This window comes from Alnus glutinosa, chromosome 13 (assembly GCF_958979055.1).
Source record: "Alnus glutinosa chromosome 13, dhAlnGlut1.1, whole genome shotgun sequence".
In the NCBI taxonomy this organism is placed as follows: domain Eukaryota; kingdom Viridiplantae; phylum Streptophyta; class Magnoliopsida; order Fagales; family Betulaceae; genus Alnus; species Alnus glutinosa.
Genome location: NC_084898.1, coordinates 12360728 through 12376440, shown reverse-complemented (window position 1 = coordinate 12376440; position 15713 = coordinate 12360728). Strand labels below are relative to the sequence as shown.

At 36.1% G+C, this 15713-nt stretch overlaps 2 protein-coding genes across 2 annotated transcripts; one reads left to right on the top strand and one right to left on the bottom strand.

Annotated features, from left to right (window-relative positions):
- The first annotated feature begins 675 nt into the window (after window positions 1-675).
- Window positions 676-5320, top strand: LOC133854809 (probable pectinesterase 68). Its single transcript, XM_062291077.1, has 5 exons — window positions 676-1068; window positions 1424-1613; window positions 1751-1957; window positions 3945-4186; window positions 5032-5320. Exons 1-5 carry the CDS (start codon window positions 758-760, stop codon window positions 5186-5188), a joined length of 1107 nt encoding a protein of 368 aa, XP_062147061.1. The 5' UTR covers window positions 676-757; the 3' UTR covers window positions 5189-5320.
- Window positions 5321-5891: 571 nt separating this feature from the next.
- LOC133854814 (peroxisome biogenesis protein 19-1-like) lies at window positions 5892-15223 on the bottom strand. Its single transcript, XM_062291083.1, has 5 exons — window positions 15048-15223; window positions 14925-14973; window positions 14542-14833; window positions 6794-7110; window positions 5892-6217 (listed from the first exon to the last, which is right to left on the bottom strand). Exons 1-5 carry the CDS (start codon window positions 15085-15087, stop codon window positions 6172-6174), a joined length of 744 nt encoding a protein of 247 aa, XP_062147067.1. The 5' UTR covers window positions 15088-15223; the 3' UTR covers window positions 5892-6171.
- Between the last annotated feature and the right edge of the window lie 490 nt (window positions 15224-15713).

The window sequence follows — 15713 nt, the reverse complement described above, 5'->3', positions numbered from 1 at the left end:
ATCCATGCCTGGACCATCATTGTCGTTGTCGTGCACACCACCACCACCACCGCCAATTGGATGTTGCCCAAACAAAAATTAAGGTGACCGTTAATTTGAGCTATCAACAGCCCTCTCCGATCCCTTCTCTCTCGATCGGCTATACATTAAAATCACTGTAGACGATAATATTCATTAGATACTCTTCTTTCATATATATATATATATATATATATATATATATATGTAGAGCCATTATAATATTGCATGATGGGTCGATGCATATTATCGTCCCATATATGCAGGATCCGATCGGAGTAAGGGAAAAAATTAAGAAAAGGAAATAAATCTAAATCATACAACTTTCAACTGGTTAAATCATTATACGTACAGTATGCAAAGAATTTAACATGATTAAATTGCTATATATAATTAAAACCAGGAATCTCACGGAGCGGCGCAAAGCCAAAAAGACGATGACCCACATGGAGACTTGTGTCCAATGCCAGCCAAAAATACCATAAAGCCTATACATTAATTAGAGAAGCAAAAAATGACCGTTAGAGGACCTAACTACATGTTGTGCCAAAAACACAGTATTGTCAGTATATATATATGTTGTGCCAAAAACACAGTATTGTCAGTATATATATATATATATACATATGGAGAGAGAGAGAGAGAGAGAGATCGCATCATATATATTCAACCCAAGAAATCCAACACTAAAACATTCTCCATCATTCTATTAATTCTCTGAGCATTTAACGCTGTTGTAATGGCTTCATTCAATTCTTTCCTCATCTCATTCTTCTTCTTCTCTTTCAGTTTATTATTACTTCAAAAGCCTTTACTTGTTACCAGCTTTCACTACCGAAGCCGCCTCCTCAATTTAATCAACAGCACAGCTTCCACCAACTTAACCAACTACCACCACCACCACAAATGGGTTGGACCCATCGGCCACCGCGTCATCTCTGTCAATGTTAATGGCTCCGCCGATTTCCGGTCCGTTCAAGCTGCCGTAGATTCTGTCCCAGTAAACAACACAGAGAACGTTGTCATTCAAATAAGCGCAGGATATTACATGTAATTACAACATTCTGCTTCGATCCCTATGCTTTTGCACTACTATCGATCGCCTTATATTATCAAAAAAAAATATATTTTTTAAAGTCAGTCTTTAATTTTTTTTTTTACCAAGAGCTTAACAGCATTACTTTTGTAGAAAACATTTTGAATTTTTATTGTTATTTTTTATACTGAAAACCTTTCTAAGGACCCTCTTCGTGCACTCAACCTTAGCATGAACCGGTTGAGCAGCGGGGCTAGCTCTCATGCATCCACCGACTGAGCGAAACCATTGGCCGGGGCTAAACATTTTGAATTTTATCGGCCATAGAAATGTTTTTCCAAAACTAATTAATATGTTAATGTGGTGCAGAGAGAAGGTAGTGGTGCCCGTGACGAAGCCGTACATAACATTTCAGGGCGCGGGGAGGGACGTGACGGTGATTGAATGGCATGACCGGGCCAGAGACCGCGGCTCCAATGGGCAACAGCTGCGTACTTACAGAACAGCTTCTGTCGCTGTTTTTGCCAATTATTTCTCAGCCAGAAACATCAGCTTCAAGGTATAGTACTACTACTGAAAAAAAAAAGATTATTCAAATCTTGAACAGTAATATCCTGTCCTTGCGAGGGTGCTTTGTGACATTTTTTTTAATAATAAATCATGCAAATATATATGATTTGAGTTAATTAATTGCAGAATACAGCGCCTGCACCATTGCCGGGCATGCAGGGATGGCAAGCGGCGGCGTTCCGGATATCGGGAGATAAGGCGTACTTCTCCGGTTGTGGATTCTACGGCGCACAGGACACTCTTTGCGACGATGCAGGACGGCATTACTTCAAGGAGTGTTACGTTGAGGGCTCCATTGACTTCATTTTTGGGAATGGCCGCTCCATGTACAAGGTAAATTAATTAGGGCCGCATGTTTTGGTTGTCATTTTTTTTTAATTAAAAATAATATATCTTGGGTAGGTTTTTAAAATTTAAATTCTATTAAAGTGTTATTTAATTTTTTTTTAATTTTGTCTCAACTTTTTTAAATTATCTAAATATTATTTTTAAAAATAAATTTAAATATATTAAAAAATTATAAAATAGAACATAAAAAAAAAAAAAAAAAAAAAAAATCAACACCCAAATAAACCAAGCAAGCTGTGCTGATTGTTTTTTTTTTTTTTTTTTAAATGACGGGCAACCCTTTTAAGGTATGATCAATTTGTATACTCCCCTTGGCAGGTAAATCTGAAATCTTGACTTACACCCTTCGGAACAAGGACTGATTAAATCGCGAGGTTCAGTGATTTGCATGGAGTGAATTTGGAATTGAGACAATCAGATTATTTAAGCAACTAACCTTGCTTATATATTTAATCTACTACGTACTTTGGTTTCTGAAAGACAGATATCTGTTAATGTTAGAATTCTATATATATATATAATGCAGCATGCTGCAGCTCTGCTCATGAGATGGTCAGTCGCAAAGGTGAAAAAGGCTGTCAGCTCTCTTTTCTGCTGCTGTAGTGTCTCAAAGGGAGAAAACTTTCTCTGACAAAAAGTTTCTTTTAAAAAAAAAATAAATAAATAAATTCCTCTTTTTTCACAATTGTTTTTTAAACTATAAGCATGCGTTATCATCTATCTATCATATTTTTAAATAGAAAGTGTGCATGAAATGAAGTATGCGTTATGGCATCTACATTTGATTAATGCCTTCATGTTTAGAGTTTATATCATAAAATCTATAAAATTTAGAAAGTTTGGAATGTTTGGGTGCATTGTTTTTCAAAAACAAATTTTATTGGTATTCGTAATTTTTCGAAAACAAATAAAATTTTATTTAATTTTTTTAAAAAAATTTATTTCAGGAAGTCAAATCATCAAAACATCTTTTTCAATTTTATTTTATTTCAGAATTCGCACAGTACGTTATAATTGAATTTGGATTTAAAAGAATCAAACTCCCAAACATTACTGCCTAAGTCAAGTCGGTTGCCCACCAAAGAAAGTGATAATAATAATAATTTATTATTAATAAAAAAAATAAAAATAAAAAATTGCGAATACCAATAAAATTTCCCATTCCATGAAATTCCAATTTTGAGGTAGCACCCACACTACAAATTCTTATTAGTGTTCCTGTCTACTTATAAACTTATGAATATTAAAATTATATTTTTATTTCATAATGTTGAGGTTGTAGTTTCAACTAATTTTTGTATCGGTCCTTATTAAAAAATAAAATAAAAAATTTAAGAGCCGGTTGAGCCTATCATATTAATATTTTTAAAATAGTTATAGAATAAAAATATGGTATATAAAGCATTACTCAAACTTAAAACACTTTATTATTACTATTGGCCTTGTTTGGTAAGGGAAGGGGAATTGGTAGTGGGAGTTGGAAGTGATAAATGTGATATAAAATAAAAAGAATTTGTATAGAAAATTGAAAAAAAATTTGTTTTGTAGTGAATTTTTTTATTTAAATAATAATAAAAAATTATTAATGTGATATAAAGTTAAAATATTTTTAAAATTGATTATTTTTTATTTAGATACGTGAAGAGGGGAAATGAAAATTTTATTGCCCTTGTCAAACAAGCCCATTGAGTAATATGTTCAAAACTACAATTTTTATTTCACAATATTAACGTGACAATTCAAGATTAATTTCTACTATAAAAAAAAAAAAAAAAAAAAAAACAGGAAAAATATAATCGTTAGCTGAAAATGTCATGACAGTATTGTAATTAATATAGGGTTTAGACAAAAATGTGGGGTTTAATTAATTATATATCATTATATACCCATGCATTACTAAATATTATTTATTTTGAGTCGGGCCGGGGTTTGATTTCACCGGTGGTGGTTCATTTTTCATTGACACGTACAGGACTGTGAGCTACACTCAATAGCCACAGGGTTCGGCTCCATCGCCGCGCAGTACAGGAACACGCCGGAGGAGAAGACGGGGTTCGCATTTGTCCGGTGCAGGGTGACGGGTAAGGGACCACTGTACGTGGGTCGAGCCATGGGGCGGTACGCCAGGATTGTCTACTCCTTCACGTACTTGGAGGATGTTGTTGCACATGGTGGCTGGGATGCAGGAGATCACCCCACCAACAACGTCAACAAGTGAGTGAGCCCTACTTAATTATTCCTCATGCAGTGTTGACCTGATCGATCGATCTATCGATCATTTGCTCGATGATATTGATATTGATATTGATATTAATATTTATATTGATACTGTGGTACCGGACACCCCACCTCCTTGTTTATATGCCTTTTGACAAATTGTTTTAAAAACCCCACAAAATTCATCATGGCCTGCCTGATTGAGAGAACCAAAAGGCAAAATTTAAGGGGTGGTGGGGAGTGGGGGAACAAAAACAGTCATTGTCATCAATTATCAATAAAGCGTCCTCATAATGCCACAAACATTAGTCAACAAATTAAAAAATATGTCGTTCAAAGCTCAAAAAGTCATATATACCCACATGCATCACCGATGACCGATGTGTCTTGAATTGCATAAGAATTGTACATTTGGATCATGCAAAAATCATTTTCAATATATAAATATCATATTTCTCTTCATAAAACATAATAGGCCTTTACAAGGCTAGGGTTTTTTTTTTTTTTACAAAGATTATACAAGTCAACACTAATTCGATTTATTGAATTTTAACTCGCTAATTTTGTATTGGGTTCGTGTCATAAATTACATGTATTTATATTATGTATTGAGTTCGAGTGATGTTGAAGTATGGGTATAAAACTACACATGGATTAACCCTAACTTTTACCTATTTAATTAAATGAGTTAGTCCCTTCGATCATAATTTACTAATTTTATATGAGCTTGTGTCGAGCGAACATAAATCGTATAAAAAATTATCAGTCGTAAATTTGAGTAATATTTGAAGAGGAGTGTGGGCCTTGTATTATTGAATTGACATTAGATTTGTTCGCTGCAGGACTGTGCTTTTGGGAGCATACAAGTGCCGAGGTCCGGGAGCTGACGTACTAAAAGGGGTTTCATGGGCCCCAGAGCTCGATTACAACTCGGCCCATCCATTCCTCGTTAAAAGTTTCGTCAATGGGAGGCACTGGATCGCACTCTCTGACAGTTAGCATCACTGAATCAATTAATTACTTTAACAACCAATTTTATTTTTTTAAAAATTATTTTATTTTTTTTTTATTTTTTTTTTACTTGGAAATCCATTTATTCCTTCAAATAATGTTTGCATAAATGTACTTATCAAAACTGACGTCCATTTTATTTGTTCTTTTATTTGTCAAACATTTTGAGAGTTTCTGTAATAGTCAAATTCTTGATTTTCTTTGCAAATGTAGTTGCTTCTGAGTTCTGATCGGTTGGGTAGGATCTTTTTGTTCAGTAATTGTGTTGTCTACATTGCTTGCAATTCTACTCGCATTAAAACCAAGATACCCCAATCTCCGGCAACTCTACTGTCCGAATTGCTAGCAATTTCACTGACATCAAAATTGGGATACAATCCCCCAACAATGATGCATCAACAGTTAATATTATAAGGCCAACTTGTTCAAACAAATTTTGAGCTATTTACTCGCATGCTTGAGCAGGTGATCTCCATTAAAACTCTTAGTAATAATTCCGACAGCAAATTACTAAGGATCCGAATTTTTGAAACCATAAGATTAAAATGAGTGCTTGCAATAGTGGTTAACCGTCAGCAGAAGTCCATAATGATGCATCAACAGTTATCTTCCTTTCAACTTGAGTGCTGTGAAGTTGAGTGGAAGGCATTAAAAAAAGAAAACTACAGCAACAATAGAATACAGAAAAACATGCAGAAGGAGCTCTTCCATAGAAACAGCAAGCAAATTGCTTAAACTTAACACCTATAAAAACCCAACAATTTGGGTCCAGATTACACCGCCAGACATTTACAAGCTTCAAATGATGCATTACTGAAGCTCTGAAATTGAGCACCTCATCATTTTGGGAGCATACAACTTTGATCTGAGTGAATCCAACTTATTTCTAACAAATTTCTAAAAAATAGATATATCCAATGGTAAAGAAAGTATCAGCTAGAGGGGCATGCCACAGGATGGAAGGCATTGCCTCACATCACAGAACAATTTGACTGAGACTCGAGCATCTCTGGAGAGCTGCAAAAGAGAGATGTTGATTCCTCAGTCAGTCGATACAGTAATCTAGAATAACCAAGGAAAATTAGCAGTCTATTGCAAGCAGGTAAAAAAAAAAAAAAAAAAAAAAAAAGAGGGGGGAAATTAGGCTTATCGCTTAATGATCTACTCTAGGCCACATATTAGCAAATTAGCTTTGACAAGTTTCAGCTACCCCAAGGATGTCTCTTAAAGCAGAAGTGACTCTTCCCCTGGGGTAAATTACTTATTAAAAAAAAAAAACCAAAACTTTTACAAGTTTCAGCTTGTATAATACTGAACAAACAATTAATTCATGAAATTTAATACTTTACGAGACATCTATCAGAAGATATATGTTTGGTGTCATTCTCTTACATATGTAGGTCTCACAAATTTAATGGTGGATTTGCACATCTCTTGTACAGGGATGAACAAAAAATGTACAAGAGAATGAAACCAAACATTTCTTTTATCATAAACAACTTTTCGGATGTCATTCTATTCTATTGCTTTCACCTTCCATGAAAATATAACATTCATGAAACATTTCCAAAATTAATAAAGTAGAACACTTACATCTGTCCAAGAGTAGCTAGATCAAAATCAGGAGCAAGCTCTTGGACGATATCGTTTGGCGGTTGGCCACATTCCTGCATTTTCTGCATGAGCTCAACAACCTTGTTGAAGTTACTAGGATCATTATCATAAACTTCATTTAGATCTTTTATGAGTTGATATTGGTGGGAATAGCGTTCATAATCTTCTGTGCTCAAGTTGGTTTTATGATCTTCCAACCACTTTGGATATCTCTCTCCTATCTCCTTCATTGGCTCATGAAGAATCTCCTTAGACAAAAGCTGTTGCATCATGGTCTCAACAACAGATTCCATGTCCTGGACAAAAAACAAAGGAAAAAATGCTCAAGATATTTTATACCTAGAGGAGTTTCCAAAATGTGAAGAACAGTGAAGACTAATATGATAGAGAACACATTATCAGCAACTAAAGAATGAATCTCAAAGGTAATCACATGGAATCATAGATCCCAGTTCTACAACACCTGCAGGATACAATAGCATGAAGAAAAAAAGCGTCATTCTGATCACCAAATAGACATTCTGACCTAAATCCATTTTGGTTCACGCTATTGAATCTTTGGCCAAAACATTGCAACTGATCCAGTAAACATTATTACTCTTCTCCTACTTCTGGTGCAATCCAACTGGCTTTGCTTCCCAACTCGGCCAATTCTATTTTTCAAACAATTCGAGAAACATGATGTCTGTGTTTGTATGTCGCCAAAAATTCAGAGATTTTTTCAAATTTTCCACAACCCCAGTATTTATGGTTAAATTTGTCTTCACTTCAGTTCAATTTGTCCAACTCTCTAAGACATCTTTAACCACATGATGAAGACAAATGTGGGTTTCTTAAAACTAAGTTAGGAGCTGCCAGTTAGTATTTCCCATCCAAGAAATACATGCAATCATATATTCACAAAATCGTGCTGAAGGCATGGAATAAGTAGAACTCCAACTTTACAATTACGTTTTCCCCAAACAATACTCTGAAAAGGCAAACAACTAATGAAAATAAAATTATTCATAAAAAAATTAATAAAAATAATTGGCTAACACAATTTTCTTCTTGAAAGTCTGAAATATCTATGAAAGACTAAGGATATAGTCCTGTCTTGTGCCAAACAAACAAGAAGATGGACTGATTTTATTTATGAAAAATGGAAAAAGATAAGGATGAAGCTCAAAAAGCTGCTTGGTACACACAAATTTCAAAGACCTTGAAGTTCATGAGGATTACAAATGACTTTTTGACATGCTCTGCGGTCTCTCAATAGTTCCCCACTGGAAATTAGTGTTAAGGACCTTAAGGTGCCAGTGAAATCCAGTGTTCCGTCAAAAGAGATACTAAATTTTGTCTCATGGAAAGGAAATCAAAACTTGGATTTGTTTTCAGAAAGAGGCTTGAGATTAGCTTTGTGCTTGAAATAATAATCTAGGCATTTGACTATGATTCTACCAAAATCAGAAACAATGGCACGGACAAATTGAACCAGAGGATCCATAAGGAAAATTATTATCAATGAGTAAAACAAAACTTGTGTTCACAAAAAAGGGTGAAATGTATAGACACAATGGATCACAAGAACAATAATGGAAATATGAAGCAGCTACACTATAAAAGTATTGCAACAGGTTATGGACAGTTGGCCCCTCAGGAAATAATGATTACAAAGTCAGACAACTAATTATCAATGGCAACAATTCATTAGTTTCGTTTCTCAAAGAGGAACATTAGAGAGGATATTTGTTGAAGGAAAGCATAAATAAACAAGAAAACTTGTAGATCCAAACACAACGTTAGACATGGCTGCACTTATCCATATGCCACTTTTTATGAAACACCTAAATGTGGGGTGATAGCTGAGATGTTGGGGTATTCTGGTCTAAGAATGTATTCAGATTAGAGTCCATTATTCAAAGGTATTATATCTCTACTTAATTATGTTTTGCTGGGAAATTGTTTAAATAGGAAACAGTATCATGGTCAAGATTAGATATTATTTTACTATCAAAAACAGCCATGATGAGCATATTGATGTGAAGTTCCAATCATCCCATGATGTTCCCATTAATTGCTACATGACAATAGCTAGTGCAGAGCTGACTCTTAATAAGAGACAGAGAGAGAAAGGGAAGAGATGGGTTATCTTAAGTATGCAAGAATCCTCAGCTCCCCAACTTTATCATTTTGATTATTCTCAGTACCGAAGGAATCTTCTTTCAACATAATGACATAATGATAACAGCTTTCCAGAAACCTGCAAATTTTTCAAACTCAATTTGACATATTTCAATCGATCCTGATACTGGATAAAGCCATTAAAGAAACCCCAACCTGTCCTATAGCTCATATGTTCCTCAAATCCTCATCACCCAACATAGGAAGCAAGCCATCTTTTTTATGCAACTAAAAAAGGTAGACCACACCTTGTTGTATTCCATTAGAGTGGGAAGTGAAGGGGAAGACCAGCTTTGGTTGTCTCCTTCTCACAAAGGGAACTTTGATGTTAGATCTTTCTATAAGGCCCTTGCTTGCAAAGAGGTAGTTCATTTCCCCTAGAAAAAAGTATTTGGCGGACTAAGGTTCCCTTGAAAGTGGCTTTTTTCGCTTGGTCGGGGCGCTAGGGAAGATCCTTCCCTTGGATAATCTTAGAAAGAGCAATGTCATTGTTTTTTTTAATAAGAGTAATATCATTAAAAAAACGCAAAGCGCAGTTAAATACATGGGGAGTATACGAGAGAAGCGGCTAAGAAGGAGAAGAAAAAAGAATAAGGAAATCATTAAAGCTAATCACTAATGGAGCTAGGAACGTAGCAGCCCAAAAGAACAAAGAAAAAAAAAAGAAAAAGTAATGAGCTCCTCAATCGTCCTTTCTTTGTCCTTGAAATGTCTATTATTTTGTTTCCTCTACAAGCACCACAAAAGGTAAGAAGGAACAATCTTCCACACAACAGCACTCTGAGAGCGTCCACCCGTCCACTAGCAAGCGAATAAATCTACCACCCGAAGAGGCATAACCCAAAACAGACTGAAGCGACTAAAGATAGCATTCCATAGAGCACGTGCAACCTCACAATAGAGAAGTAGGTGATCCACAGACTCTCCATTCATTTAGAGAGGCATGTCATTGTGATTGATAGATGTTGTATGTGCAAAATGAATGGGGAGTTTGTCGATCACCTTCTTCTCCATTGTGAGGCTGCACGCACTCTATGGAATGCTATCTTTAGTCGCTTCAGTCTGTCTTGGGTTATGCCTCTTCGGGTGGTAGATTTATTCGCTTGTTGGTGAACAGGTGGTCGTTCTCAGAGTGCTATTGTGTGGAATATGGTTCCTTCTTACCTTTTGTGATGCTTGTGGAAAGAACGAAATGATAGACTTTTCGAAAACAAAGAAAGGACGATTGAGGAGCTCATTACTTTTTTCTTATTTTCTTTGTTTTCTTATACTGTTGCGTTCCTAGCTCCATTAGTGATTAGCTTTAATGATTTTCTTGTTCTTTTTTCTTCTCCTCCTTAGACGCTTCTCTTGTATACTCCCTGTGTACTTGATTGTGATTTGTGTTTTTTTATGATATTACTCATACTTATCAAAAAAAAAAAAAAAAGGTAAACCATACACCACAACAAACAATTTACTAGGAGCAGTCTTCCACCGACAATGTGAGACAAGCAAAACAAATATATTATACTTTAATAAGAGTAGTGCACAATAGTACCACATTATTCCTCATAAATTTCTTGGAGATAGATAGGATACCCGATTCAAAATAAGGATATAAACTAAAATTTGTATCCATTTGAATACTCTGTGCACCATATGCAATGATTATATGCTATCTGATACACTTTAACTAGATGACAACAAGCTTTTGACACAATAAAAATTGAACTCCCAGCCACTCCCCCTCCTTCCCACTCCCTCCATCTCCACTTCATGCACACCAAAGAGAAAGAATAATAATAATAATAATTTTGACTCCCTAAACAGACATACAATTATAGTTTAAAGATGCGATATGGTTACGCCCAATTCTTTTTGATGAATAATTATGCCCAGCTCTTTGTAAATCATCATAGCATCTATCTTAAATTTAAAGTCAAAAACCAGAACGCAGGAAACCATAAGCAAACACTACAATTTCCCAATGTCGAAAAGATAGAGCATCGGTTAGTTAGTTGGAAAATGATGTACTTGTCTAAGGGTGGTAGGGTTACTTTAATCAAGAGGACCCCTTTCAATTTGCCTACATATTTCATGTCTCTTTTTCCTCTCCCTGCTGGTGTTGCAAACCACATAGAGAAGCTACAACGAAATTTCTTATGGGGGTGGGCTAGGTGAAGAGTTCAAATTTCACCAGCTAAGTTGGTCCAAGGTTTGTACTTTGACCTCTGAGGGAGGGTTGGGGGCCTGGAACTTGTTATGTTCAATCGTGCTCTTTTAGAAAAATAGCTACAATGCTATATGTATGAGAGAGAGGCTTGGTGGAGAATTGTGGTGGATTCTAAATATGGCAGCTTGTGGGTGGGTGATGTTTTAACGAGTCTCTTGGGTTGTACGGGTCGGGTTATGGAACAATATTAGGAGGGGTTGGGGGGTGTTTTCTAGTAAGGTGCGTTGACTCCGGGTTCTTCGACCGCCATTAAGGGAGATGAGTTCAGGGTGAATGGTTTGACTCAATCCCAAATGTAGCCAATAAGTTTTAGTCCATCTAGGGAGGTGGTTGAGTAGGAACAAGGCAACGAGGTATGGGATGGAGAGGATGGAGACTCTCATTACCCTTTGGGTGTTTTACCTCCCAAATTGACTTTGGATTGGGACTTGAATAGTGATGAGGATATGGATCCGTCATTGGCAATTTTGGAAGCCATTGAAGAGGACTTCCATCGGAGATTTAAGGCAGCGCGTCCAAAGACCAAAGGTAGGAGGGAAGTATTAAATCTGGTGAACTCCATTAACTACAATGATTCTAGCACGTCCTTCCGGCGTAGAAAAGGCAAGGCGCACATGGTGTAGGGTTGGGGTCTTCCGATGGTTTTGGGTTTTTGATGATTGTTGGGTTTTCTTTATTGTTGTAGGTTGCTTTGGTAATTCCTGTGTGCTTAGGGACGCATTACGCTTTTTTTAATAAAACCTTTATTACTTGTAAAAACAAAATGTTTTTTAGTCATACAAGATTCGAGGTGGGAGATAACTCCAAGATTAGATTTTGACATGACTTGTGGTGTGGGGATAAGACCCTTAAAAAAGCTTTTCCGGATTTATAGTATTGCTTGCATGAAGGATGCTTCCGTACCAGTTCATTTGGAACTTTCTAGTTGCTCCCATCAGTGGAATATAAGCCTTACTAGAGCAGCTTATAATTGGGAGGTGAATGTCTTTGTTTCGTTTTTCAATTTGTTGTACTCCCTTAAGTGAGACAAGGAGGCGAAGACAAGATTAGTCGAGCCCCTTCAAAAAGAGGGTTGTTCAATGTTATATCTTTCTACAGTGTCCTTGTTCGTAATGATGGCATTCCCTTTTCTTGGAAGAGTATTTGGCGAATTAAGGTTCATTTGAGAGTGGTTTCTTTGCTTGGTTCTAGGGAAGAACCTTAAGAAACGGCATGTCATAGTGGTCAATTGGTCGAGCGGCCCACGACTGGGAGATGGATGTTTTGGCCTCTTTTTTCTCTTTGTTGTACTCTACCAGAGTGGATTGTGATGGGGATAACCAGCTCTGGTGGTCTCCTTCCCACAAAGGGAAATTTGATGTTAGATCTTTCTATAAGGTTCTTGCTTGCAAAGAGGCTATTCATTTTCCTTGGAAAAGTATTTGGCGGACCAAGGTTCCTTTGAAAGTGGCTTTCTTTGCTTGGACGGCTTCGCAAGGGAAGATCCTCACCTTGGACAATCTCATAAAAAATGGTGTTATTGTGATTGATAGATGTTGTATGTGCAAATTAAATGGGAAGTCAGTGGACCACCTTCTTCTTCATTGCGAGGTTGCTTGTGCTCTATGGAACACCATTTTTAGTCGTTTCAGTTTGTCTTGGGTTATGCTCCTTCGGGTGGTAGATTTATTCGCTTGCTGGTGGACGGGTGGTCGCTCGCGGAGTGCAGTTGTGTGGAAGATGGTCCCTTGTTGCCTTTTGTGGTGCTTGTGGAGGGAACGCAATGAGAAACAGTTCAAAGACAAAGAAAGAACTATTGAGGAACTCATTTCCTTCTTTTTTCATTCTTTGTACTCTTGGTTGGCTGCGTACCTCGTACCTTTAATGTTTAGTTTTAATGATTTCCTTGTTTTGTTTTCTTCTTCCTCTTGATGCCTTTCTTGTATACTTCCTGTGTACTTGATTGCGCTTTGCGCTCATTAATGATATTTCTCTTACTTATCAAAAAAAAAAAATTGGTGTTGTATGTGTAAGAAGAACGGGGAATTTGTGGATCATCTTTTTCTGCATTGTGAGGTTGCTTTTGCTTTATGGAATACCATCTTCAATCATGTTGGGCTGTCTTGGGTCATGCCTAGACAAGTAGTAGACTTATTTGCTTGTTGGAGGGGGGCTATTTCATAGCCCTCAGAGTGTAGTTATGTGGAAGATGGTGCTTCATGCCTTTTGTGGTGTCTTTGGAGAAGAAAAAAAATGATAGAAGCTTCAATGATCGCAAGAGGACGGTGGTGGGGCTTAAGTCTTTGTTCTTCAATACTCTTTACCTTTAGACATTTGCATTTGTCTTTTCTATTGTGCTTAGTTTTTATAATTTTCTTTTTCTTTTTTCCTCATTCTAGCTACGTGTTTCTCTTCTATATTTCTTATGTACCTGGATAACGCTTTTTTCTTCTTTTCTTTTTTTTTTGCTTATTAATAATATTTCCGTTTACTTATTAAAAAAATTTGGCAATCAAAATCTTTTTTTTTTAATAGGTGATCAACAAATATTATAAAAAGAGTTAGATGCCCCTAAGTACACAGAAAGTATACAAAATGATCACACCAATAAAGAAGAAACAAAAAGAACAAAGAAAACACAGCCAAGGACACCCGCAAAAACCCAAAAGAAAGGACTACAAAAAGACCCTTAAGACCCACCAGAACTACAACAAGACACCCACTCACAAGAGCCCTGGGCAATTCAGAATCTAGTCCCTAGTCAAACAAGTAAAATCAATCAAACAAATAATCAATAAATTAACCAAAACCCTTAAACCCTATTTCAAAAAATTAAACAACAGCAAAATTCTATGCTAAAATTTTACAAAGAGCAGATCCCCATGGTATGAAAAATCATTAAACACCAGCTATATTCATAGAACCTATTACTCCCAGTCACAAAACAGTATCAGCAAATTAAAACACTATCATATCTCAATAAGAATTCATAATTCATTCAAACCTTCAAACCTTATTCTGCAAATCTCAATCAAACATCTAACCACAAAACTTGAAAAATTGAGCAAAATCCAAAACCCCTAAACCCTATTTCAAAAAATTAAACGACAGCAAAATTCTATGCTAAAATTTTACAGAGAGCAGATCCCCATGGTATGAAAAATCATTAAACACCCGCTATATTCATAGAACCTATTACTCCCAGTCACAAAGACAGTATCAGCAAATTAAAACACTATCATATCTCAATAAGAATTCATAATTCATTCAAACATTATTACGCAAATCTCAATCAAACATCTAACCACAAAACTTGAAAAATTGAGCAAAATCCAAAACCCCCAATTCACAACAACTTCAAGCACATTACCTGAGAGCCAGCAAGCTCCTCAAACTGCTTGACCCAATCCTCCATCATAGCATCCTTTCCCAAATCATCTCCTCCACCGGGTTTCGCACCACTCACCGATTCAAGACCCTTGACAGTCTCCCTCGTCTGTTCTCTGAGCTTGTCAAGAGCCTCAGAAACATGGGATTCCTTGGAAACCTTTTGCTTCCCCTTCTTCTTGCTTCTGAGGTCGGGCAAGCCCATGCCCAGTCCTTGAACCCCAGTGGGCAAAACGGGTGGCTCTTCTTGCTTGGCCTCTGTAGCATCTTTATCTCTATCATAAGCAAATGAGAGTGAAACATTCAGAGACGATGGGTGTCAAAGAACAAAGCTTGGGAGCAAAATTTTGGAGGGAGAGATAGAACCTTTGAAGAGAAGGCTTGAGGTTGAGATTTTGGAAGTCATCCAAAGCACCTATAATGATTCAAAGTTATTCAATTCACAATTTTCAAACAAACCCACACACACACACAGAGTCGTGAGCTTACTATCGAGGAGCTGGTCTAAATCAGGGGAGTGGTCGGCCATTGATGCACAAAACTGTGAAATTCTTAAATCTCTCACTTGGAAGACACTTGCTGTGTATCTCGGTAGGAGGTACTAATAAAAGAAAAAGACTTTACCGACAAAACAGAAAAGGGATATTTAGGAAGCAAGGACCCTCACTGTTTTGCCCTCCCAAATACACAAAAGCTGTTTACCCTTCTCAGAAGTTACCGGGGAGGCTGATATTCCAATCACACCATTACGTCCGTTTTGGGTTTCATTTCAAAAGGTTTGATTTTAAAAAATGTACTTAAGTTAAAATTATAATTTAGAAATTATAATTTTGTCCTTTGTTTTTAAAAATGCACTTTTTTACTTTCGATTTTAATATACAGATTTTTTTACATTTTATTTAAAATTGTAATTTCGTTTTTAAAATTATGCGTTTTTAACAATGTACCTAAAAACCTACGATTTGAAAATATAAATTTTTCTACATTCTCAAATCATAGTTTTTTAAAAACGCATTCTTAAACGATATATTTATTGCGATTTGATCTAAAATTGCATTTTTTGTCTACGAAATCATAATATCAAACACACTATTTAGTAACAAATAGAACACACTTGCACTAAATGTAGTTTTCATATCAACCGCCTCACTTGAC

Coding starts and splice junctions, on each gene's coding strand:
- LOC133854814 (XM_062291083.1), bottom strand. CDS start 15,087: ATGGCCGACCACTCCCCTGATTTAGACCAGCTCCTCGATA. Junction 14,974..15,047: donor TTTAGACCAGCTCCTCGATA/GTAAGCTCACGA, acceptor GAATCATTATAG/GTGCTTTGGATGACTTCCAA. Junction 7,111..14,541: donor AGGAGCTTGCTGGCTCTCAG/GTAATGTGCTTG, acceptor TTTTTTGTCCAG/GACATGGAATCTGTTGTTGA.
- LOC133854809 (XM_062291077.1), top strand. CDS start 758: ATGGCTTCATTCAATTCTTTCCTCATCTCATTCTTCTTCTTCTCTTTC. Junction 1,069..1,423: donor ATAAGCGCAGGATATTACAT/GTAATTACAACA, acceptor AATGTGGTGCAG/AGAGAAGGTAGTGGTGCCCG. Junction 1,958..3,944: donor ATGGCCGCTCCATGTACAAG/GTAAATTAATTA, acceptor TGACACGTACAG/GACTGTGAGCTACACTCAAT.